Below are 25,116 nucleotides of genomic sequence, written 5' to 3'. Positions count from 1 at the left end.
GAAGAAAGCAGGAACGGGCACCTCAGAGCTGCACTCTAAAGCACCAAAGTTTTTTGCCTTCCCTCGGGGTAAAATGATGGGGACAGCTGCATTACACAATGTGCTGTTCTCCATAAGTGCAGCCACTTTCAGCAGGAGGTGAATGTAGTAGTTATACATATTATGAACCCTTTGTCATCAGCAGTGACGGAAATTGCCCCAGAGGAAGTCGATAATGCAGCTGCTGCTGCAAAAATACACAAAAGCTTTCAAAGGTTTTCAGAGGTGCACAACACTGTTTTGAGTGACCCGGTACGAACATAGTAAAGCCTTTATAGGACAGCGAGATGTGCGTCTCACTTTCTTCAAGCGCTCGCAAACAGACACCTACGTACCATATACCTGGGTGCTTAAAACATGAAATATCAAACAAATGAATCAGCATGTTCTTATCTTTTGTTAAAGGGCATACATGGTGTTTGTCCGCTTATTTACTACAAGTGCTTGTGTATAGTTCGATGTCACACATTTTGGCGGAAAAAAAATAATTTTTGAGCCTTTTTTTTTACAGAAGTGAATTGAGTCATAATAGTGCTTGAAGCAATTTTCAGTTCTAATGCAAATTTTTTATACGTCGAAAGGGCAACAGTGCGGATGTATACCACATTTGAGGCCTCGTTACGACGTCAGTGGTACACAGAGTGATGTGACTGGCCGAAGTCACTTGGAGCAGCTTTTGCAGCAGCCCTAAGGGCTTTTTGGTGCAGATATACACCACATTTTGCGGTGTGTAAGCTACACTTCTTTTCTAGATTTCTTGTGAGCGCAACTTATATATGGCGAAAAATGACGTGCAACGGCGCACCACCTTTTCCAGTTCCTAACAATTACATTTGAAAAGAAATTCGAGTAAATGAGAGAAACGAGTAAAAAAGTGACTACAGTTTTACCACACCGTTATCCATTACTGCCCGCGCAGTGGCAGGTGCGCACTCATCACGGCCATCCGCGCAATGAGGAGATAGCTCACCACGGATGTGGTTCAGGATATTGGAATGCAGATTGCGCAACCACATCGGCCAAGCCAGAGCTAGGGGTCAAGGCACAATCTTGATCAAAGACAAGCTGCAGCAATAGCTGCACTGCCCGTCGTGTCCCACCTGCAGCATGTGGAGATAGCATACTCCTGAGAATGCCCATACCCCAAGCCCACAAATTCTTTGTGGCTCAGGCCTGCCTGGGTAACGTTATCTCTCTGGGCAGCTGGTAGTGAAAATAAGGCAGAAAATCAATAGTCTTTAGTAAAACAGTCTCTTTTGACTAGGAGCAATAAAACCAGAAAACTGCACTGCATATGCAACACGGGAAGCCTTTAATAGAGCTGCCAAGACCAAGGATGTGATAAAATTCGTTGCACACTGCTGCAGCAATACAGTTAATATTTTTGTCATAAGAGCTGAAGCTGCCAGGTGCCAGATTCTGGTTGTCCACAAAGCAGAAAAAAAAAATTGGCAAGCGATACATGTCCACTCATATGTACACACATAGCGAAACTTGTCTGCTTGGTTTTTGGGCACATGTGATCCACTATTCTGATCCACTTCCACGGGGACCCAACTATGCCCGCGCAGTGGCAGGTGCGCGCTCATTACGGCCATCTCCGCAACGAGGAGACAGCTCACCACATATGCGGTTCAGGATATTGGAATGTGGATCGCACTATGCTAAAACTATTTTTAACATTTTATTCTATGGCTAGAGTCTCATAATCTCGCAACAAACGAAATGAATGTGACGGCAGCACTAAGACTTGCCGCCATATGCCATCTTGTCATATTCTCAAAAGTTCCGGGGTTGCATCCGTATAGCTTCACGCGTGTCGTGGGTTTTGCTTACTCAACATGATGCTGCCTGGAAGGTGAAGAAGCTATGATGCAAAATTGAAGTTGCATGTCAATAAATATGCACCGGAGAAGGGAAAATTATCCCAGACCGTTAGCCTCTTTCTGAGAGGGCAACAAAGCGCACCACAAAATCGACACCCACTGAGAACTATGCGTTACCATGCCATTTACATACTTTGGCCAATCAAGGACGCAGAAGTCAACACCAGCGCTGCTGGTGAATGTTTGTGCGATGTGCATTCCCAGCATGCCATACACACCACGGGATGACCACAGCGCAGACCTATTTCACTTCTCCATTTTCATTACGTGAGGTGACAACGTGCCCGGCCATCGTGATGCCCACCACATATATATACTATAAGGACTGACTGAAGGATTTTCTGAAAAATTGCGCTTTCCGCTAGCGCTGCCCAACTCAGAGGTAGGAAACACGTGGTGCCCGAGAATTTTGGTGCACACTTAATGCAGGTTCCTCGTAATTTGTCATAATGCAGCAGCATGCAGCAGGCTTTGCCTTTTGGCACACTTTGGTGCTATTGGTACAGCAATCACATCACTGTACACATGTAGCATTTTTTATTCTACAAAACCAGTGGTTGAAATGGCTTGAAAGTGATGTCATTCAATTTCAAGAGTAAAATGCAATGCTTCCATCGGTATGCATCTGAGGATAAAATTTCATGCCTTACAAAGGATTAAAACAGTACTCTTGTGCACTGATATCCGACATCTCTCCCCTGAAAGAATCTGATTTTCCATCCTAAGCATCATGCGTAATGCTCGTGTTAGAAAACGATCAGCCCGCTCACCACAATAAAAGAGGATGTTTGCACTGCTAAGATCTCCTGCATAACATCGTGCTTTGTTGCTAGCAGGGTGTCGAACCGGAACCGAATTTTCACCCGGAACCGGAGCCGAACCGAACCCAAATTTTTTTCGCCATCTTGGAACTGAACCCGAACCGGAACGATTCAAAGGAACCGCTCCGAACCGGTTCGGGACTCGGTTCAGCCCCACTTTTTTTTCAACCCGGCACTTTTTTTTTTCAGACAAAAAGAGAGAGTCTAGCGCGTAGGTTTACCCATGCGAAGCTGTCTGCGCTAGAAAGTGCGAAAATGGCACCCAGTATATGCGACAACAGAACTGAATGAAGTGTGGTGTCTGGGAAGAAACCTACTTGACGCTTATGTAATCTACTGGCACCACTTCTAAAGCATTTATTTATTTATATATTCGCAGGGCCGAAGCATTACAGAGAGGAGTAGGTAGTAATAAGATATATACAAGAACAATATTGGTACAGCAGAATTAGATTATATAATCGCTAACAACATTCTTAAAGTTTGTAACGGATGCGATGGAAGCGGAAGGGTGGTTACATTCCTTAGCTGTCTTGGGGATGAATGAGGAAATATGAAAGTTGGTGTGACTGCTTGGCACTTCAACCTTGAACTGATGGTCGCTTAGGGAAGAAATATATGAAGGCAGCAGAAGTAGCGAGTCTCTGAGATGAGGGTTATAAAAGTAGATTTTGTGAAACAGACATAAACATAAACATAAATAGATATAGGCATAAACAGACATTGTACATCAGGTTTATATGAAATCTTGAGTTATTACTTCTCCCCCTTTACATGTTTGCGTATGGTTGTAATCAAATTGTTAGCACTGATCTAACCTAATAAAGGTCTATAGACACCAGTTTTTTGCTTGCGTGCTTCCTTCTTTCAAACGGTGCTTTCGAAATTGGTGCTCATGGAGCACCCCGTGGTATTCGCCTACGGCCAACAAATAAATTATATTTGAATTTCTTCTGGACACTGTTCTGATTTTATCAACAGAGCGATGGCTCTGACGTGTAGTTGAATTCCGGTTACGTTAGGCACGAAAAAAATGGCAATATAACTGCTATAGTAGGATACAACTTAAAAAAACAGCAGTTGCTAACACTGGGCTGGGGTCCGCGGAGTCCTGTATTACTCCGCTGGCCAATCGCAGCTGTAAATGATATTAGCTTTTTAATGTTTGACTATATCAAACAATCCATGTATCAAAATTCTAGAGCTCATGATTTTTTTTTCTTGTGATAAGCTTCTTGTTTATGTAACAAGAAGGGTTTAAGCAGCGGACTACTTTTTTGTTGTATAAGAATTCTGTGCGCGAAGGCTGAATGTGGGCGGAGCTTCACTGCAGACTTAAGTTGTAGCCGACTATAATATGTAGTTTGTTGTAATACTAGCCTATGAAGCACGCTGGTTTAAGTGCAGTAGAGACTCAAAACAACGTATCAGCGTTTATATCAGTTTTTCCGTGCCTCACGTGACCTAAAGTTCAACTACACATTATAGCATCGTTCGGTTGATGAAACCGAGACCGAAACAGCATGAGAAAAAATTCTTTTCTGAATTATTCAGCGGCCGTAGGCGAATGCCGCACGGTGATACAGGTATTCTATTATGTAGTGCATCATTTAAAAGAATAAAACACGCAATAAAATCAGTTGTACATAGTAATTTGAGAATACTTCCCGTTCTTTGCATCATTTACCACAAATTTATGAAACATTAGCGCAACGACCCAACAACGCTGCGGTGATGAATTTTGAGGAAAGGAAATGGTGCAGTAATAGTCTCACTTCTTGATGAAGACCTCAACCGCGCCGTAAGGGAAGAGAGGAAGGTGGGAGTCAAAGAAGAAAGAGAGAATAGGGTGCCGTAGTGGAGAGCTCCGGAATAATTTGGACCAACTAGAGACCTTTAATGTGCACTGACACCCCACAGCCCATGGGCGCCGTTTGCGTTTCGCCTCCATAGAAACGCCGCCGGGTTCGAACCCGGTTACATCGAATAAGTAGCCGAGTGCCCTAAAGTCTGAACCACCGCAGAAGGTAGTGCAACATTTACTTTTTAAGTGCTCGTTGTCTCCGACAGCAGACGACACTGAGACTAGGGCGGCAGAAAGTTGATCCCAACAATCCGCCTCACAGGTGGACGATGGGGGGTGGGGGGACGGTGAAGGTTGTTGAAAGTGCATTTTTACCAGTCAATGCCCGGATGTGCACCTACCGGGGTGTGGTGTGCATCAAGGGTGGAGGCTGCATGCACGCACACATGCACGCGCACCCCCCCCCCCCCCCCCACCCCACCCACCAAATTATAGTGTGGTCATTTTCGGTAAAGGAGGCTATAAGCTAACGCAGTGAAAAAACAACTAAAACAGTATTCATACTCCGAGTTGGATTCGTACTAGTGGCGGCGCAACAGAAAAGCTCCGTTTAGAGATGCCTTAGGCTACTCGGCCATGCTTCTTGTTATCTTGGTTGCATGACCTATTGAACCTTTCTGACCTTCCTTGTGCCTCGCGTGATCTCGTTGAATTCAAAGATCTCGGTAGAAGACTTTACGCCACCAAGACGCCACCTTACTCCGCCCGCACATCAAAATTCCGGAACCAGTCAGGAGGCTGAACTTGCACAGCATATTCCTCCGGCAGTAAAGAGCACTGTTCTATGAACAGTGACTTCGTTGAACGCGGCAGTTGAAGGGCATGATTTCAATGTATTTTTAACAGACTGCTGAATTATGTGGAAAAAAAAAGCACAGCATCACGACAAAAAAAAAATCATTTTGTGGATCAATGATTTCTCGTTGCTCGCACAGGTAGCATTTCCCTGACCACGGCACAAACGCCTCCTTGGCGCGAAGGTACGGCCTAACGCGTAATGTCCTTGTTTGAAGCGTGAAAAAGGTTTTACCGGCCGTTTGAAACTACAGTCGAGCCCATTTATAACGAACCTGACGGTCATACGGATTCCGTTTGTTATATCCGATGCTCGTAGTAAGTTGACTCTCCGTATAACAGCCAAAAATACTAAGGCCGCTAAAAGTGGCGTTTACTTCTTATAGAACTGCGTTATGCACGCCTGCTTGTGCAAAGCAGAGCCTGCAGCGGCTCTGTGCAGGCTATCTAGGGCAGTCATTTAATCTTCGTCGAGACCCTTGCTGCCAACTATCAAATTTAGGGACTGTGTATAACTTAATCTTGGTTGAAGTATCCACGGCAGCTGGCGGCACGCCGGCCACATAAATAAATTCCTGGCAGTACGGGAGGGCTTGTACTTGGTGTTCGTCTTCGTCAGAGCACGCGCTTCTGCAATTTTGTAGTGCGCAGGAACTTAGTTATCCAAGGAAACCAGCTATGAGTCAACAAAGCGTTTTCACAAATCTACATGCGTCTGGTCACGTGTGTTTCGAGCTTCTTGTTTCGTTCCTGGGCTCATGCAGCGACGAAAGTTGCGTAGCGCTCGTGCGAGTGCATCAGTTGCAGCGCCCGCTCTATGACGCTGCCTGCATTTGGTAGCAGTGCAAAAGATGGAGCCGATTGGGCAGGCAATGCATACCACGTGACCAGCATGGCAAGTAAGGCTTTCAAAATTCTCAAATCGCTGCTGTTAGTTGATCCATGACCGTGGTCAGTAGCTTCGCTTTCGGCGATGTCCCTTTACCTCGCTCTCCGCGCTTCTTCCCCCTGGGATGCTTTGGCCAGCCAGCGAACACGCAGGAAATGATCGCCCTCGTAGGCCATCGACGCGGGCTTGGCCAGCGTTACTTACTGCTTCAATAGAGTTATACCACACCGTTACCGTAGTTACGCAACCATTTACAGTGTTTCCAGATGCCGGACTTTCCGGTTAGCGCTGCGCACTGCAGTGCCCTCTTTTATTGCATTTTTGGGTCGACATATTCTTTCCTGGGCGGTGTCGTGAAGGTTGAGAGGTGTTCTCTCATATCCGCGCTTACTGGAAGCAGAAACTTTTCAACTCCGGGGGTAGTTTACGGCGCCTCCTCGTTCGCTATAACCGGGTGGTGCGGCCAGTTTTTGGTTGTATCTAAGACGAATTGCCATTGCCCTTATGCATATTTTGACGGTAGCACTGTACCCGTTCATAATAAGCAAGCGCATATCTGCAGCCGTTATAAGTGGGCTCGACTACATCTGCTTAATTCGCTTTAATACACAGGTATCAAAAAGGCTAGGTAAGGCTACAGATATATGGTTTGAGGAAGCAATGACCGATCACAACTTCAGTCATTTGCCTTGTGGAGAGGTCGTACAGGTATCTGAAGGAAAAGTGAATAGTGAGAAACCGGAATGTATTAGCATAAAGTTCTCTCACGACCATGTCCAGAAAAGACAGACGAGCACTTAGTCGCCTATTTAGCACAGTGGTCAGAAAGGGGCTGTTTTGTAGTTCTGAAAATAAATCCCCTGAAACAAGTTGGTGGACAAATGGTGCACGGCTGATTCACCAGACTCTATCAGAAGCCCAAAAAATCTGTAGACGCACAGGCTCTCTTTGATAGTGTCCCAGAAAAAGTTACAAAAATTCTATGTAGTGCAAGCATACCTTTTTCCGAGCAGAATGCTGCATTTGCAAGAATGATGCAACGCAACATCCCAACGAAGATGTTACCAATTTGCATCCGTGCAGAAAAGAAGCGTTCTCAACCCATCCAAGAGTGTGTTTTTTTTATCACACTCTTTTTATCAGAACAAAAGACGTCGACATTATCATACTAAGCTAAAGTTGTAATTTGTCCCTGTACTAGTGAGAAGCCACGAGTAGCTATGTTCTTGAAGATACTGAGCTATAGGGGCTCGAGATATATAGCACGAGTCCCAAAGGCGATATTGAAGAGATGATTTAAATAAAATATGTTTGGTAAGCTCTGGATAGGGAGAGCCAGTGCTCCCAAAAGGCTCTCGTTGGGTAGAGGATGAGCGGTTGAAGGGTTCTCACATATTCCCGTACCATGTAGGAAAGGAGGGGGTGGGGGTGACTGGCAAGTCGGTTTCGGGGTGACGGAAAGGTGTCTGTCTGTAAGCAGGTGCCGATACATGAGAGCTTCATTTCTCAATAGTGCGCGGAAACGTAGAGGCCGCATGCGGGGGTCATGTCGGCGCCCGCATAAGTGCTGCACTGCGCACGAGCAATTCCTGACTGACTCCAGCTTCAGGATGACCAATTACTAACGCGACGGGGTCTCCGAAACTGCTCAAGCTGGTGGGTTTTGTAGATGCAAAATCCACTGGCTTTTCGCCTTATAGGAGGTATTCACTGAGGCCGCGCTACCAGACGGCGCGAGCGTCGTCGCGGCAGGCGCGCCATGTTTGCGGTCGTTTCAGGCCAGCTCGCGCAGTGTCACGGTGCGCCGTGAGGTACCCGGCCTGAACTGTTAGTGATCCGTAACATATTTGTACGTCGTTGAATACGTCAGCGACCACTTATCTTTGTGGAGCGCGTATTGTGCATGAAGTTTGCAGCAGAATTCTTCTGCGCCGTGATATAACCGAGCTGCCTCAACTCGGCAGCAAAACTGGCTGGCTGCGCTGCACGCAAGAACGTACACGACTTGCAGCTTTTAAAATCAGTTGATAATTGTCAGCTAGTCATGTAGGGCACATCGTGGATAAACAGCACGATTAATTACCGAAATTCCAGGACTGCCACCGCAGAAATTGATAATTCAAGCGCCTAGCTGTAGTCCGCGAACTGCTGACGCTTCTCGGACGTACGGTCTTTCAGCAGAAAGGCAAAGCGTCATAGCTGCCTTATTTACCCGACAGAACGGCCAAACAAATACTGCCATGCGCTCTCGCAGCACGAACGGCAGACACAGCGAGAATGTTTTGCAGTTTTGATTGTAGCTACGTAGCGCTGCTTCGTATGCACAAGACCGTTTTCGCAGCAACGCAGTGTGCAGCCATTCCGCTAGATTCAGTTGTAACACGTCACTTTCAGCAGGTAGAGATGACAAGTTAAGCTACAGCTAAGTGAACGGACCCTTCGAATTACTCACCTCTTCAAAAACGGCACTTCGGCCGTCGGCACCGCGGACGTCGGCATACACAGCACGACTCTTGGACTCACCCGCTTGTCAAGTAATTGCACCCTCTCATAGGTTTATATCCTTTAATTCCTTGGCCTGCCAGCAAACTTAAGCCGTGCACAAGGTGGGCCTCGATACCGGTGAATTCAACGCGCGGCAGCAGTCTTGTATACGTCGCACACCATGCCGGTGCCTCCGCATTCCTACGGGGGGTCGACCTTTTCACAAAGTAGAACCTTCTGAGCGTGCCCGCTCTTTTCTGCTTCGCACGGAATATTCACTCAGTCACTCGGCGGCACGGGTCGGACAGAAATTACGTGCGGCGAGACGCGAAATACACTCACATTTCACCCACCACCAGCTATTCAAACGCTGCAGCTGGCTGCGGCGGCCGCGCGCGCGACCACCAACATGGCGAATGCCGCGCCGGCCGCTAGCGCCCCTTGCGGATGACGTCATGTGAATACCTCCTATACCTAATCAGACGGATTATAGCATACACAGCCGATATTCATTAATTTCGATTTCACTGAATGTTACGGGTCTTGCCGTAAATGCGTCTTTATGCCAAGAAGAACAAACAAAGTGGGTAAAATGAGAACATATCGCATTACACAAATTTTTGCATTTTTTATTTTATATATTGATGTGCCAGAAAAAAACTAAACAGCATAAAAAGGATTTGAACCCATTTGAACCGGTTCAGTATGGTCCGAACCGGTTCGAACCGGAACGGAATGTTGCTCTGGAGCCGAACCTGGAACTGAACCCGAGAGGTGTGAACCCGAACCTGAACCGAACCCGAAAAAATTTCGGTTCGACACCCTGGTTGCTAGTGCACTTGTTTGCACATACCAAAGGCATATTAGAAGAGGTGTTCTGGTTTGGTTTATGGGGTTTAACGTCCCAAAGCGACTGAGGCTATGAGAGACGCCGTAGTGAAGGGCTCCGGAAATTTCCACCACCTGGGGTTCTTTAACGTGCACTGACATCGCACAGTACACGGGCCTCGAATTTCTCCTCCAAAGAAATTCAGCCACAGCGGCCGGGATCGAACCCGCGTCTTTCGGGTCAGCAGCTGAGCACCATAACCACTGAGCCACCGCGGCGGCTAGAAGAGGTGTTCTGAATGTGTCAGGAGGCATCTGTTGACAACTTGAAGGAGGTGGGAATTCTCTAAGGCAGCAGCAACTCTCTCTTTGGCATCCAACTGCTTGTTAACTGAAGAGAAAAAGAGGAATGGAACAATGGTACTTCTGCAATAGTGAGGTAAGGATAGCAAATAATTCTATCACCCAGCCTGCACATATTAAATACCAAGGCATGTACGCAGTAGGCTGCATGTCTCGAAGCCAACAGTGCCAGTGACAGTAACAGAGAACCGCAGATACCCTATTGCTCAGAAAGACTTTGCACGAAGACAAAGCGCATGGCAAAGGCCCCACTCTGGTGATGGGGAGTAAGACTAAACCACCTTTTGCAGCCGAACAATGAATGGGTAGGTTACTTTTTCAGCATGCATGGTACATGCTAACCCTACATGGTGGCAGTACACCCTGAATGAACCCTGAAAGCATCTCCAACAAAAGGTTCATGCTCCCGTCTGAGAGGGCAACATTAAGCTTCGAGTGCAAGCACCAAGAGAAATCCTGGTTCACAAGCCTGATTAAGTGTTTGAAGCATCCTGACTAGTGTTTCAGAGGAGAACAACAGAAGACAGTCCTATCTTCTTTTGTCCTTGTCTGAATGCGTAATTCAAGATGCCTCAAATGATCAATCAATTAGCCCAATGAAAGCATCAGCTGAGTAAGTGGCTACAATGGAAGCATTGTGGAGACTGAACCATGAACAGCTTGCAGTTCTTGGCTGAATAGAAGCACGGGTGTATAGGCATGTACAGAGTGTACATGCCAATAGTACAGCGTACAATGAAATGATAACAAAAAAGTGACTTTTCAATAATCTAAAATTTGCATAAAAAATCAAGCTCAAGCACAGCTTTTGAGCTCAGCATTCCATATAGAGCAGCCTTAGCTCTTTTTTCAAAGATTAAAGCAAACTACGGGACAAGGTCGCGCTTGGAGTCGTGAGTAATGGAGATGGCCCCGTATGCATTGACCACGCAGAGCAAAACAAAACTGTAAAGTTCACCCTCTTTTAGCCAGTAGACGTGTTTTGAGGCAACTGGGGACTTTCACTTTGTGAAACTTAATGCCAATTCTACTTCTGGCAATTCGAGCTTGCTGAAGAATCACAGAACCTGACACCCTTCATGACATCTTTTTGTAAATTCAGGTTCAAAGAGCCTTTATTTTGTTTTAATTCTGAACCTAATTTTTTGCAAACAAAGATTTCAGACTTCCTTGGCAGACTAGAAGGAATAGTGTGCAACATGGACAATACAATAATACTCGTTAATTCGAACTTCAAGGGGCCGGAAAAGATGTTCAAATAAGCCCCAAAGCTCAAGTTATTGTATAATGCTGAAAAAAAACTGAAAAAGACCACTTCTATACATGGTAAATTTATCCGGTGAAAGACTGTGCAATGGTGACTTGCCTTTGGCATGAGAACAGCATGGCAATGACTATTTTTCCCATTTTGATCATTGCTATATTGCACACACTGCTGCGAACGTTGAAGGTGAACTGCCAAAATATGGTAAGGGCATCCCTGGAATCCTTCACAATACCACACAGATATGCTCCTATGTGGTTGCATAAACCGAAGAACCATATCTGCGCTCCGTAATGCCCCAGCCAACTCTTGCCTGCCACATCACATTTGTTCAAAACTGCAGTGCAGGAGGGCTACGAATATTACTGCAACATTTGCTGCCTTATGTCCCCCACAGGTCTTTGTGTAGTTTTGCCACTTGGCTTTGGTCTATGCACCACAATGGTCATGGTAGCTACAACTTATGTGGTGAAAACTTCAGTCAGGGAGTTCTCCCTGACTTTACCTTACCAGGCTAGGAATAATCTATATTGCCTCAGGAATAAATAAAATACAAACAAACCATAAGAAACCAAAATGCTTAAACTGAAAAAAAAAAAAAAAAATTCTGTACTTGAGTTTTTCACATTACTATGACTTTGCTCATATCAGATAGATGGCATTTGTATGCGCTTTCCCAACATGACGAGTCTCACTACAACAAAAATTCCTGTGGATTTTCCCAAAATTGTTGAAGCTTTTTGAAGAAGTGCAATTTATATCAGAGAGAGATAAGAAATGTTCAAAGAAGTAATTAGTGGCAGCTTCAGATACATGAGTGCCAGGAACGATTCGGACATCCAATTTAAATACAGGGGGCAGGCTACGAAGCAGCTTCACTCTTATGGCATGTCCTATAAGTGTAGCCATACTGCAGTTTGGGATTGTAGGCCAGGCCACATCAATAGCAGACTTGTTTAGGTTTACCTGCAAAACACAAGTAGATACATATACTCTTGTGAAGAAGTATGCACAAGTCTTAATTAAAGTAACTTAAATGGTTTTTGGAGAAAAATAAATTATGACTAAAGCCCTGTTAAATGCAAAAGCCAAACAGCATGTACTTTTTCATCTGGCGCATTAAAAAAAGAAAGAAATATCAAACACATCACTGTACCAAAGCTGCTACCAGAAAGCAAAAAAATATCACCTTTCAGAATCAGCCTCATATGACTTCTTATTTCATTGCAACAGTGCCTCTTTATGCAGCCAAAGCCAAGCATTGACTTTTTTTGCGTGCGCTCCAAATCATGGCTCTTATGCAGCTATTAGTGCAAAGAATTGACGGGAAGTCTGCAGTATCCCTAAAGCTGCAACGATGCTCTTATTACAGCACATTTTATGTCGGCCCTTGTCTCACAACCAAAAAGGAGCAGCTCTTGATGCTTTTAGCGTATGACCTTGTATGCTACCATACAGTATCCAAGGTTTATATACACAAGTTGGGTACACAAACACATTAGACACCTCAAGCAATGCAAGTCAGCTTATTAAGAGCAGTGCGCAGCATGGGAATCCACTCATGAGCAGTATTACGAGGCCAGATGCACGCGGTAGCACACAGAAATTAGCTTCTGCACAATGACCACTTCATTCTAAAATTAAGTCAAAGGTGATTATGTACGATATTCAGCATTAAGCAGCTAGGCTCAGTTCACAACGTAATTACGAGGCCTCATCAAAATCTGTTAGCAATCATCGGAGCCACCCACTTTGCTAATCATTAATGAAAAGGCAGATTTTAGCGAACAATGCTGAACTCGCGAACATGCCACTCTGCATAGGGAAGAGAAATTGAGGACACAGAAATTCTGCAAGATGACAACTTCATTCTAAAATAAACTCAATGTGATTATGAATGATATTTAGCTGCTAGGCACAGTTCACAACGTAATGACGAGGGCTCATCAAAATCTGTTTGCAACCTTTGGAGCCATCCTCTTTGGTATTGAACAAGTCGTGGGCCCCATCAAGTGCCACTTTGCACGCACATGAACAGACACTATTAAACACCAAAACATACAAATAATTAAAATGGACTAAACATTAAAAAGTGCAACTGTGTAACAATGGGCCATGAGAGAATGATGTGTTCATGATAGCTCATCTAGAAGCAGTACAACTGCTGAGGGAGAGACCTCGTTAATGAAAAGGCAGATTTTAGCCATCATGTTCAACTCGCAAACATGCTACTCAGCAGAGGGGATCAGGAATTGGGGACAGAAAGGGGCAGAAGAGTGCAGAAAATTATTTTTTAGAAGTGAATACGAAAAAATAAAGTATAGAAATTTAGGCATGGACATATCAGCTGGTGATAAAAAGAGTGTATAAAAGTTTTCTAAAAGGCCCATGTCTTGAAGGTACGTAAAGAAAAGTCCAGTGTGTGATGCTGCTGCGAAGGGCAAAGGTTGGGTCCCAATATAGTTTATGAGTGACGATGGGGTTAGCGCATTTATTTCAAACTGATAACATGTTCTCAAGCTTTTCTTGATAATATTGCAATACAATAACTAGCAATTAGGTGAAGTTTATTTATTATGATATGAATTTTCTTTTCAATGTAAACAGAAAACCATGAGGAAGCAGCTGCAAACAACTGAAATTAATATTCTGAAAGACAACCTAATATGTATTTGGAATGGCAAGGCATAAAAGGCTTAACGTGCTGACGTTGTACATGCGATATGAAAGATGACATAGTGGAGAGCTCCATATTAATTTTAACTACTAGGAATTCTGTGATTCTGACATTGCACAACACATGAATTTGTTAGCATTTCATCTCCATCAAATTGCGGCCACTGTATACTTCAAGAACCATGCAAGCATCAACCAACTACCTCAATACGTTAACTAGCAGTCTGGCACTGTGCTATTCAACCTCCTTTAGTGCCCTCTTTTCATGTCCACAGGGTGCCTGGCTTGCATGGTTCGCGTGACAACATTCTGTTCCCCTGCCTTTTAAGGCATGAAGTCCAACCTTATCTAAATGGAGCTCCAGGCTGTCAAGCACAAAACTGTCTTGCCTCATGTTGAGCATACATTTTTGCACCAAACCCAAGAAGTGGAAAGCCATCTCACTGTTGCTGTCGGATATATGCGCCTTGAGGCACAAAACTCATGAGTCAAATACAGTCATGGACAAAATTTTTTTAGATGCCAGAGCAGCATTTTGAAACTGCCTCTGCACCACTAGGTGGCGCAGTGGTCGTACTGTGGCTAGATGAGTAGGTGTGCTGGCGGGCATAGGATAAAGTGCAGTAGCGTGCACCTAAGCTTCACGACAGCAAATCTGGCGCTGCTGTTCTCCACCCGGCGCTTGGGTGTGGATCATCTGCTACTTGCCGCAGTTGCATTTGGGTTTCTGCTCACCTAAATTTTGGCTCACAACATTAATTTTTGAGTTGACTATCTCTAGGCATTACCGCTTAAAGCAGATATTCGCTATTTTAAAATGAAATGCTTAAGATAAGAGACAGCAGCTACTTTATCGTCTTCTGTTTCCGCAAGCTCTAGTGCAGTGCAGTTCGGAAGAGACCTAGTGCTTTATGGTAAAAATCAAAAAAAGAACCTTACAGCCGGCTTAAAACGGGTGAGGAAGAGGCCTAAATTTTCACTGCTTTTGTGCCATGATGTCCCAAGTTGTATAGCAAATGCGGGTTGTCAGCCATCCGGCCAAGTAGGTACTGCATTCGGCCTTGAGTGTTAATGCAACTTTAAGCAGGAGTTTACGTGGCATGCTATGCAACCAAGTTTCTAGCTAAGGCTCAGGACAAGACAGAAAGAGAAGTAATTGAGGCCTTTTTTATTCACCTCAGGAAAGACAAGTGCGTTAGCACGCCTTCTATTAACCTGTCTAGAAATGAACTTGCCTTTTTGGATGGGTACATCTAGACTATTAACCTGTTCACCTCTCTATGTTTTAGTGTCCTTTTAGATGTTCTAATGTGCTTTTATTTGCCGCCCTTTACACGGTTTTTATCTCCATCTTTCACTTGTTCTTTGTTATAAATTTCGTCATGTTGTTAGGCATTTTTTATGGTGTTATCCTCTTTTTCAGTGTCATCTTTCATACAGCTCTGTTTTCCCATGATTGTTATGCATTGTTATCAGCCGATATGAATCCCACTTTTTTACCTTACCTCTGCAGGTGTTTGATATGTTCACATTCTTGGGTTTTAATGTCACTTAGATATACATTTTTGCGCTGTCTTTTGTTTGGTTGTTGGGGTCACGCTCCATCACGCAGCTCATATCTGGTTATCAGCGGATATATAAGTGCGCCTGGCTTCTTTTGTCGTCATTAAAGTTGGAAGTTGCGCTTCTTTCCTGTCGTCTCTATCTTTTTCCTGTGTACGTCTTTTTAGCGCACACCCTTTCAAATATGCTATGCAGCGCTAACACTATGGGAAATGCTAACAATTTTTTAGGGCCAGTACTCCCATTCTAGCGTTGGCCGTGGCCACATGCCAGCCTGCATGAAAATGGGAAGCCTTCTACTACCACCTGCTGCTGCAAATGGACACCTTCGTAACTGCTTCCATGTTCGCTTGCTCGGTCAGTGTGGCAAAGCACACAGGCGAGTTTGCGTGACCACTTAGCTATTTCCCACTGCGAAGAATTTCTCAACGAATTGAATTTAGGGGGGGGGGGACAGTGTTGAAGGTAGAGGAGAAGCAGTAGCCATTTTTATTTTTATTTGTGTCGTTGATGTGTCACGTAAGATTTAATTATGACACTGACACTCATGAGAAAGATGACGAAAATTCCCCGTCGCTTGCAAAAAAATTTTTTTTACGAATTAAGGGTTGCCTTAATTCAGGATGACAAGGGCAAAGAAGGGGCGTAGGGAAATCACTCCCCATGGCTCAAAAGTTCCATATGAGATCGTATGTGAGAAGCATATAAGACCAGCTAACAAGTTATGTCAGCAAGCTTGAAGCTACCGCAAGCCTTTATTTCATTCATAGTTATTCTCCCCTCCTTGAAAAAAAAGCAACTAAAAATGGTGCGTGATTAAAGCTTGAGGAAACATAGCGCTGCGACGCGCACTTGACTGCATGGACACATACGTCGTTATTTCACAGGCGCGGATAAACACTCCTATGTCCATGACTTATTTTACTTTGTTTGTTTACTCATTCGCTTCAGTATCGAATTTAAAGACAAGTACACATTCTATTGATAATTTCCAATTCGCCAGATCCCTGTTGATTGTGTAAATGCACTAAGCATGCATTTCGTTAAACTACATGGAATAGAGTTCCATGATGCTCCAGACGTTTTCAAAAGAAAACTAGAAAAAACTTCCGCAATGCGGCGTTTGAACTTGTACCCAGAGCAGAGCCTTACAGAACACAGTAGCCAGGAGAAAACTGATACTACACCTACGGCCAAGCCGAACAAGTGAGATGTTCCAAATTCTGCATCCCCGACAGTATAATATGCACATGTCTGTCTTCTTTCCTTGTGCAGTTTACTCACAATAATGTCATATATTGCAGTAATATTGAAGTGAATTGGCTTCATACATGCATAGCAAAGGCCGGAGGAAGCAGGCGCGAACCAGGATTTTGCCGGTGGAGCCCCTGCTGCATCCTAAAAAAAGGGAGCGCATTCGCCCACTGCTCAGCGCACCTGCTCATCTAGACACCATAGTGGCTACATCAAGGCTATGCTGGACGATGACTAGGCGCATGAGCATCCTATATTCGCCCGCTTGCCTACCTAATAGCTCGTTTCACGTGAGCAGCTGCTTTTTTCGAGCTTGGCAGCGGGCGGCCACTTTTCGCGCTCACACTTGTCAGCCTTTATATATAACCACCATACCTGGCGTATGGCCCGGCGGCTGCGATGACGGGCAAATTTACGGCGCCCATCGCATTTATGTCCTGTTTTTTTTTTTTAAGGAGAGATAAAGCGCTGCCCTTTTTTTTCTTTTGCTAATCATTTGTAACTTCCTGCCTGCAAATGAGGCCCGAATTTGGCAAACAGTCCGCTGTATCAAAACTGCTTCCCGAGGAAGAGATTCAGCCCATGCCCCTCAACAGCGAGCTTTACCATGCAACGTAACCACTTCGTAACTACTGTGCCGCCCGAAAGTCTAAAGAACCAACAGAATTCTTAAGCAACAAATTTATTGCCACAAAAGAAAAATGTGGACATAAACAAAAATGCAATTCAGGCGTCCATCACACAAGCGATTTTCTACTAGTATTTGGAGAACACACGATCAGCAGCAATCACGCTTGCAAAACACTGCAGCACCTAATTGTAAAAAGAACGGACATCTGTAAAGCACGAAGCCTTTCCTACTCTGTCTTGATGGCCGCCTATAGATTATCCGCGTTGTCATTCCTAAAGTGCGACTTCATTCGGTCAGCTTTTATCAAGCCCCACACATTTTCTATGGTGCCTGTCAGTCCGTATGGTCACCGTGCTAGATGCCGTACACCGTGACCTCCACGCACAGTGCTCACTCTCCGCGAAGTGTGCATAAGACTTCTGTCCCGCTGAAATAGATAGCACATATCCCAGAATGGTCCGCCAAGGACGTAGGGCAGGAGATGGCCTCAATATTCGCCACATAACACTTGAGGCAAAGGGTCCGTCGAATGTCACTAGAGGTCTGAGCGCTCTCCTTCACTAGCGCCCCAGACAGCCGCACAGCAGCGACCATTGGCAAACACACTTTGCATATTTTTGTGCTTAGCATATGCTTCCACTACTGATCTCTGTTAATTTTCAAGCAGTGTATTGAAGCCAAAGTATTACACACACTGTTGATAAGAGGTACACGACAGTGCAATTTGCAGTCTTTGGTTCCCGAGGTGATTATGCTGACACGTGCTCGAACTGATCTGTTCGTAGAAAACTAAGAGAGCACGAGCACTAGTTTTATAACATCTAATATTTCTGCTTTGTCATCGATGTTCCTCAACTTATGATTGGCTAATAATATTCAGCAAAACCTATATAACCTCATCCAGAATTTTTTTTCCGTTGCAAAAATGCCTCCGAGGGTGCTGGTCGAGGAACAGCGACTAATCGCTTGTTTGTTTGTTTAAGGGATTCACCAGAGCGAAATAGACCGTTGGACTGGTCGTGTTTTTCCGTGTTTTACGGATTGAAGGAATCCTTCCCGACGCCAAGAGCTCAGGTCCGCACGAGACCCAGAGCCACACGAGAGGAGGATGAGTTTCTAATTATAGCCGCGGCTGTAGCCGACCTATTCATGAGCGCCAAAAAAATCCGCAAGGAGCTCGCATTGGCATTATCTTCGAAGGCCATCAGATGACGGCTGAAAGACATTGGCCTGCGATCTTGCGTGGCCGACCACAAGCCTCATCTTATGGAGAAACAGCGCCGTGAGTGTCTCGAGTTCACTAACGCTTTGAAGGCTGGACCATTGACAATTGGGCTGAAGTCATATTCATGGATGAGTCCACATTTTCGACCCTTTTGGATCACAAGTGCAGAGTTCAGCGACCAGAAAATTGCAGATATGCATATCTTTTTTCATTATCATGTAATGCTGATCGTTTAGGTGTGATTGAGTTTGTGGCGCTTAACGTGCCGAAGTGCGTCAGGCTATCAGGGACGTCGTAGTGGAGTGATCCGAAAAAATTTTGAACACCTGGGGATCTTTAATGTGCACTGACATTGCACAGCCCACGGGCCTCTTGCATCAGTTCGCTTCCATCGAAATGTGTCCACAACAGCCGGGATGGAGTGCACTGGTCGTTTTGTATGAAGAATATGATCAGGGGTGCATTTAGCAGAGAACAGTATAACCTCCCGGTCCCAAACGATAAATATTACATAGGAAGTCATACTGGACACCACTTCTCCGGCATGCAATATTCAAGAAATGGTTCTAGAACCACCCCTAGCAAGAGTCACTTAAATCTGCGCCTGCCTGCTTAGAGAAAGTAGCTGCTTCTTATATACAACTGTGGATCCTTAAAGGCGTGGTTAGTATCATTCAGAGCCCTTTAACACTAGCGCTAAAGTACGCTTCACTGAAAACATCATTTTGATCCTAAACCAATTGTCCCAGGTGTCTCAAACTAAGGCCTGGTATCATTTTTCCCCCTGTGCAGGCATGTCTCAACATTAGTCCCAGTAAAAAAAAAAAACCAATAGGAACCAACTGAAACCAACTGGATCCAACTGGACCAACCAAATGGACCCTTTAGGCCAGGCAGTCATTGCACCCAGAAAATAATCACAAAATATAACTCACAATGAAGTTTTGCAAAATACGGTGTGAGAAATATTTCTACAACTTAACATATTAGAGAGAATTTTAGTATAGCGTTAGCGTGATAGCGGACCTCAGGGAAATTACGTTAGCGTGCCGCAAGCAACTTATCCCCACAGACAGTTTTAGTATAGCATTTTGAAAACGTTAAAGGCAATCTGCTTGACATGGATGCGAATGGCCCTTCTAAAATTGTCGACACGGCCGCTAACTTGCCAAAGTATAATATTTCCGAGTTTTTTAAACAAATTATTACTGCAGCGCTTATTTTCGTCTGCAAAATAACTATGAAATTGAAATAAAATGAAATAAAAACGTAAAACAGCGGCGCCATCTAGTAAAGGTGATGTTAACTACAAGCCCTTAGAGCAAGAATATTTGCCATCACATGACATCTAATGTTCAAAAACTTTTGTAAATTTAGTATAAACTCACTTTAGGTAATTTAAGTCTATAAAACACCGCAAAAAGGCTCCAAATCTATTTTTGTTTCGTTCCAGACGTTTGTGGTAGGTTTCGGCTGCGCTTCGGGCAGTTGCAGACGGTAGCACTGCAGCTTGAGGTCCCATTAGGCTTGCGCACTTCAGAATCAAGAGAATATTTCAAAAACTAGGGTGAATTTCAGCTTAAACTTTATCGTCAAAGCAAGATAAGTCATAGCGGAAAGCAAGAACACCAGTATTTGCCGGTAAACATGCCGACCGGAATCGCAAGGACTGCTGAATCGGCTGAAGCAGGCGGCTTGAGCTTGGAAGGAAGCCGCCATGTTTTCACGCTAAGGGCGCAAAAGCCGCAACGCTAACGCTATTTCCCTGTTGGCGTTCTGCGCATGCGCACTCTGGACCCGCTATTCCGCTATGCACGCAATTACGCAAACCCCGCAATACTAAAACTCTCTAATTATAATGTGCAAAAGGAAAACTTACTTGTGAGGACTGCAGGGAGACGCCATGCCTGGTGCCAATCAACATTTTTCTACGGAATTGAAATCAACCTGCTTTTATGGAAATCAAGGCCAATAGACACACATACACCACACACAAGAAACACTACATAATAAGACACTAGTAGCATATAGTTCCGCCGCGGTGGCTCAGTGGCTATGGTGCTCGGCTGCTGACCCAAAAGACGCGGGTTCGATCCCGGCCGCGGCGGCTAGAATTTCTTTGGAGGAGAAATTCTAGAGGCCCGTGTACTGTGCAATGTCAGTGCACGTTAAAGAACCCCAGGTGGTCGAAATTTCCGGAGCCCTTCACTACGGCGTCTCTCATAGCCTTAGTCGCTTTGGGACGTTAAACACCACAAAACCACAAAACCAAACTAGTAGCATATATTAGCTCAATATGTACATCCAAAGAACGCACTTCTACTCTAATATACCCCATTTATGAGGCTCTCATGCTGGGACCAGTGGCGCTTGCCCGCTCAGTGCTGAGCGTAATTATTTAATTTCAACCACAGTGGTGGTGCAGATGATAAATACCATTTAGCTGGTTAAGCTTCTAATAGCTCTTATTTCAGAACCATATTAGTTCTGCCTTGTTTGTCAAATATGCAGACATTCATAAGAATACATTGGGTGTAACTGGGCGGACCAATTGGATGCAATGGGTAAGACCAATTGTAAACCCAACTTGTCCAAATTGGAACACCATTCCAATGGTCCAAATTGGAACACCATTCCAGTTGGAACCAGTTGGAGCGAGTTGGAGATCCAAATGGTTCCAATGGACCCGCCGCGGTGCCTCAGTGGTTACGGCGCTCGGCTGCTGGCCCCAAAGACACGGGTTCGATCTCGGCCGTGGCGGCTGAATTTCGATGGAGGCAAAATTCTAGAGGCCCGTGTACTGTGTGATGTCAGTGCACGTTAAAGAATCCCAGATGGTAGAAATTTCCGGAGCCCTTCACTACGGCGTCCCTCATAGCCTCAGTCGCTTTGGGACGTTAAACCTTTAATATATCAAATCAAATAAAATGGTTCCAATGGTTTTTTTTTTTGACTGAGGTGCCATGTGTTTTCAAGCAGTTGCTGCTCTGTGGCAGTCTGGGGCGTTATGACAACGAATCGCCTTGGACCACTAGTTAGGACCGACGAATCCTTTGCCTCGGATTTATATATGGACATTACTGACATGTTCCTGCCCTACATCCTTGATGGACCTTTCCCAGATGGATGCTATTTACTCGTGGAGTGGCTACGAAATTTGTTAATTCCAAAAGTGGTGAAGAATTTGACATCATCCTTTCCAATTGCGTTGTGCATAGTGGTGCCGGCCAGTCGATCGTCACCGATTCAATGGGCACTTTGAAGAGGCAACAAACTTTGAATTCGAGAGGTAACTCAGACTTCCACTTGAGATGACCTTTGACAATACATATGCATGATTCAGGCTGTTGTCGTTCTATCGAAAAGTGACTATGGTTGTCCACTAATTACAAAAGAAAAGAGTTGCCTGATAACTTGGACTATACTTGAACTCAACAACTCAAGTTCACTTCTGGAGGATGGTGACGATGGAGTGACTATCAAAGACTAACTGGCAGGTGAAGGTGTGAGCTAACAGCGACCTCAAGGCCAGTTGCTTCTGTAAGTGGAGGTACAGATGTCGCAGCGAGTCACCACAAGCACCGCGATCACCCACATGTTAAAAACATCTCATCATCTGCCTCTTATGAAAACGCTCCACCGTGCTGCTTGTAATAACAACATTTACCCACAAAAAAGAAATGGTATAAAGCAATGTGCGAGGCCGGACAGAAAAATGAGAACCCATATGCATTCCGCCATGCCAGCCAGTAGCTTACACGCATACACAGACACGCACACACATGCGCATACACACACATACGCCCACTATCATTTCAGCTGTTTGATGAGGGCATGGCGCAGATGCCGTGTCTAGCACGGGTATGCGGTCGTCTCAACCAAGGTCTCAACACGGCTCACTAAAACAGGCACGGCCGCACAGCGCGTCTAACGGAGCGCGCCAAGCACCTTGCACAAGAAGTGAGAAGTCGCCGGGAGGCTAATGCAGAAGTGCAAAAGTAGCACGAAGCAAAATCGAGTGCCGAAGTGCAGGTGGCGCTAGCTGCACTGTCAAATCAAGTACGAGAGTGCTGCACCTCCTCAACTGGTGCAGAAAGTGCAGCCAAATCAGGGAGACCTAGAGTTATCTACAACTTTCATGAGTGGTCAAGCATAAATGCACAAGTGTCCCAGTAGATAAGTAAAGTAAGCCAGCTTTATAAGGCTACCCTGCCACTGCGCCACACTACCAAAGTAGCTGAACCTTTTCTCTTAGTCTACATGATATGAACTAGGTAATACCATGGATGCAATGCAAAACAAACTATACTAAGACTGCATGGTCAACAGTCTCCTCTAAGTGAAAACTTCCAAACTGAAGCAGGCCCGAGGAATCTAACTTAAAAGTGTGCTGTAACCATGATGAAGTCTCAAATTCTTCTTCACAAGATGAATCAAATCTAAAAAACTTCACAATGTTCTTTTGCCTACCTAAAATGCATCTACCCCTGCAGCTAATGAAACAGCGCAGTCACATTTTGCATGGCAAGTGGCAAGAAGCCTGGTGGGACATCGAGCAGCTGCAACTGAGTTGTTGTAGCTGGACTACTGCAAGAACGCAGTGTAAGCACAAGTCTGTACAGCACTTGGAAGGTTGCAAACATCAGCAAGAAGAAAAGCATGCCATCATTTTCTTAAAATTTTCCCTTTTTCATATTCACAAAATCTATTTTCAATGGCACTGCAGCTCACCATACATTCACTATCTTCTAAATTTACTTGTCCTGATTTCTAGCATTCAGCAAAAATGTCAGTATTTGCCAATGCCAGATGTGGCTTCCATGACAAACTACGCAACATGCTTTTTGCATAACCTGGTATACAGTGGTATGATATGTTGTGTTCGACATCCCAAAGCTGCACATAGGCTGTGAGAAATGCCATAGTGGAGGGCTCTGAATTAATTTAAACCACCTGGGAATCTTTGTATTGCTTTGTATTACTGTAATGACTGTACTGTGTTGTACTGTACTGGCCTGCCACAATTTAATGCTTGTACCTACTTCTATCCTGGTTGGACTAACAGTATTTCACACAGATATTTTTGCATTCCCCCCCCCCCCCCCCCCCCCCCATCGAAATGTGGCCGTCAAGGCAGGGATTTGATTTCACTACCATGGACACTGCAACCAATATCATAGTCATAATACCACCACAATTACAATGTAATTGACCACAACCGCTGATTTGGTCTACTCAGTGGCTATGCACGCATGATGTATGTGCAACACAGACACTTATCAAGCATATCTTTGTAAAGCCCACTCTAAAGAAAAAGCTAGAAGAGTTCCCTCAGGTCGGGTTAACTTCAAAGGCTAGTGAAATTTCGAACGGAGTGTCTAGTGTTCTGTCCAGACAGAACGATGTGACTGCTGCAAGAGTTCCGTCCAAATACAGCATTTATAGACACTGCAGTTCCATCCGTATAAACCAGACCCCTCGTTCCTTTTCGGACCAACCCCTAGTGTCAAATGCCCCATCAGGTTTTGATCAGACTAGCACCAATATAACATCACAGCATGTATAATGGTATATTGCCGAGCGGTTTCTTTTGATACCCTTTGCACCTAAAGTGGTTAGCATTGCTTTAGTTAGGTTAGGTCTGGACATAACTCCCAAGAGTGGTTAATGTTTTTTCGAATGGCTTGTGTTCCCCGAGGCGAAACAATATTACTGCTGTTAAGAGTTCTGTCCACACGTACCAGTGCATAGCATCACAAGGCGTACAAACATTTGCTGCTGCGTGGTTTTAATCTTGTCAGGTTTGGTTCCTGGTTATTAGGAAACTTAAGTGGCAGTCACTGTTTCGCGTGGACTTAACTGCATGAGAGCGATTTTTGTTGCTCCTCGAAGGAACGCTAGCCACAGCCAATTTCAAAACAAAATTAAATCTTGCATTTCTTTGTCGTATGACAGCGGTATAAAGGTGCAGAGGCGACCTGAAGGCATGATATATTTCACACAGACCGCTTAACGAAGTTCGACCCGCCCACTTTACGGTTATCAGAGAGACTGATTTCAGGTCATGTTAATATCTCAGATCCAATCACATGCACTTCTTTTACTAGCGACAACATGCGTTTATGGCTACGAAGGGCAGTATGACAGCAGCAGCGGCTACACATGGTGTGCTACGCTCATTTAGCATGCAGGAGCTGCCTCATGAAGCATGAGTAGCTCGAAAGGATATAAAAAGTCTCTCGCGCGTTTATTGCACCTTCAATGTCATCGGTCAGTTCATCAGCTGTTGTAGCTCTGTCCTTGGCGTTTTCGTAGGCTGAAGGAGCAATATTATCCAAGCTGTTATTGCGAGCCATGGTGTTCACATTTGTTTTACCCTTCAGCGCACGCACGACAGACACATGCAGGAACAGTGAAAAAAACGAAATAAAATGCTTAGCCGCAACATTCAAGGCAGCAACAGCTCGGTGCCTCGGCGCTCGGCTTGCTTTTGTAACTCCAACACAATCCAAGCCCCAGCAGGCTCTGCGCACT

The 25,116-nt window shown here is 44.8% G+C and overlaps 1 protein-coding gene across 6 annotated transcripts in view; it reads right to left on the bottom strand.

Moving 5' to 3' along the window:
- Window positions 1-25,077, bottom strand: part of LOC149351172 (cytosolic iron-sulfur assembly component 2B-like) — a 98,258-nt gene extending 73,181 nt beyond the window's left edge. Inside the window, exons 1-5 of one of the 6 annotated variants that reach the window (XM_089580469.1) lie at window positions 24,839-25,077; window positions 20,462-20,510; window positions 16,804-16,870; window positions 12,145-12,199; window positions 3,833-9,997 (exon numbers count right to left, since the gene is read on the bottom strand). In XM_089580469.1, the coding sequence (XP_089436595.1) occupies window positions 9,888-9,997; window positions 12,145-12,199; window positions 16,804-16,870; window positions 20,462-20,487 (258 nt within the window). In that variant the 5' untranslated portion in view covers window positions 20,488-20,510; window positions 24,839-25,077 and the 3' untranslated portion in view covers window positions 3,833-9,887. Of the gene's footprint in view, window positions 1-3,832; window positions 12,200-16,803; window positions 16,871-20,461; window positions 23,655-24,838 lie in introns of those variants that run through there. The other 5 variants (XR_016290545.1, XM_089580470.1, XR_016290543.1 and 2 more) reach the window with 5 other exon arrangements.
- Between the last annotated feature and the right edge of the window lie 39 nt (window positions 25,078-25,116).

The sequence above is a fragment of the Amblyomma mixtum genome, chromosome 3 (genome assembly GCF_055824585.1).
Source record: "Amblyomma mixtum isolate Tamu chromosome 3, ASM5582458v1, whole genome shotgun sequence".
Taxonomy (NCBI): Eukaryota; Metazoa; Arthropoda; class Arachnida; order Ixodida; family Ixodidae; genus Amblyomma; species Amblyomma mixtum.
This window is presented reverse-complemented; position numbering and strand designations above follow the sequence as displayed.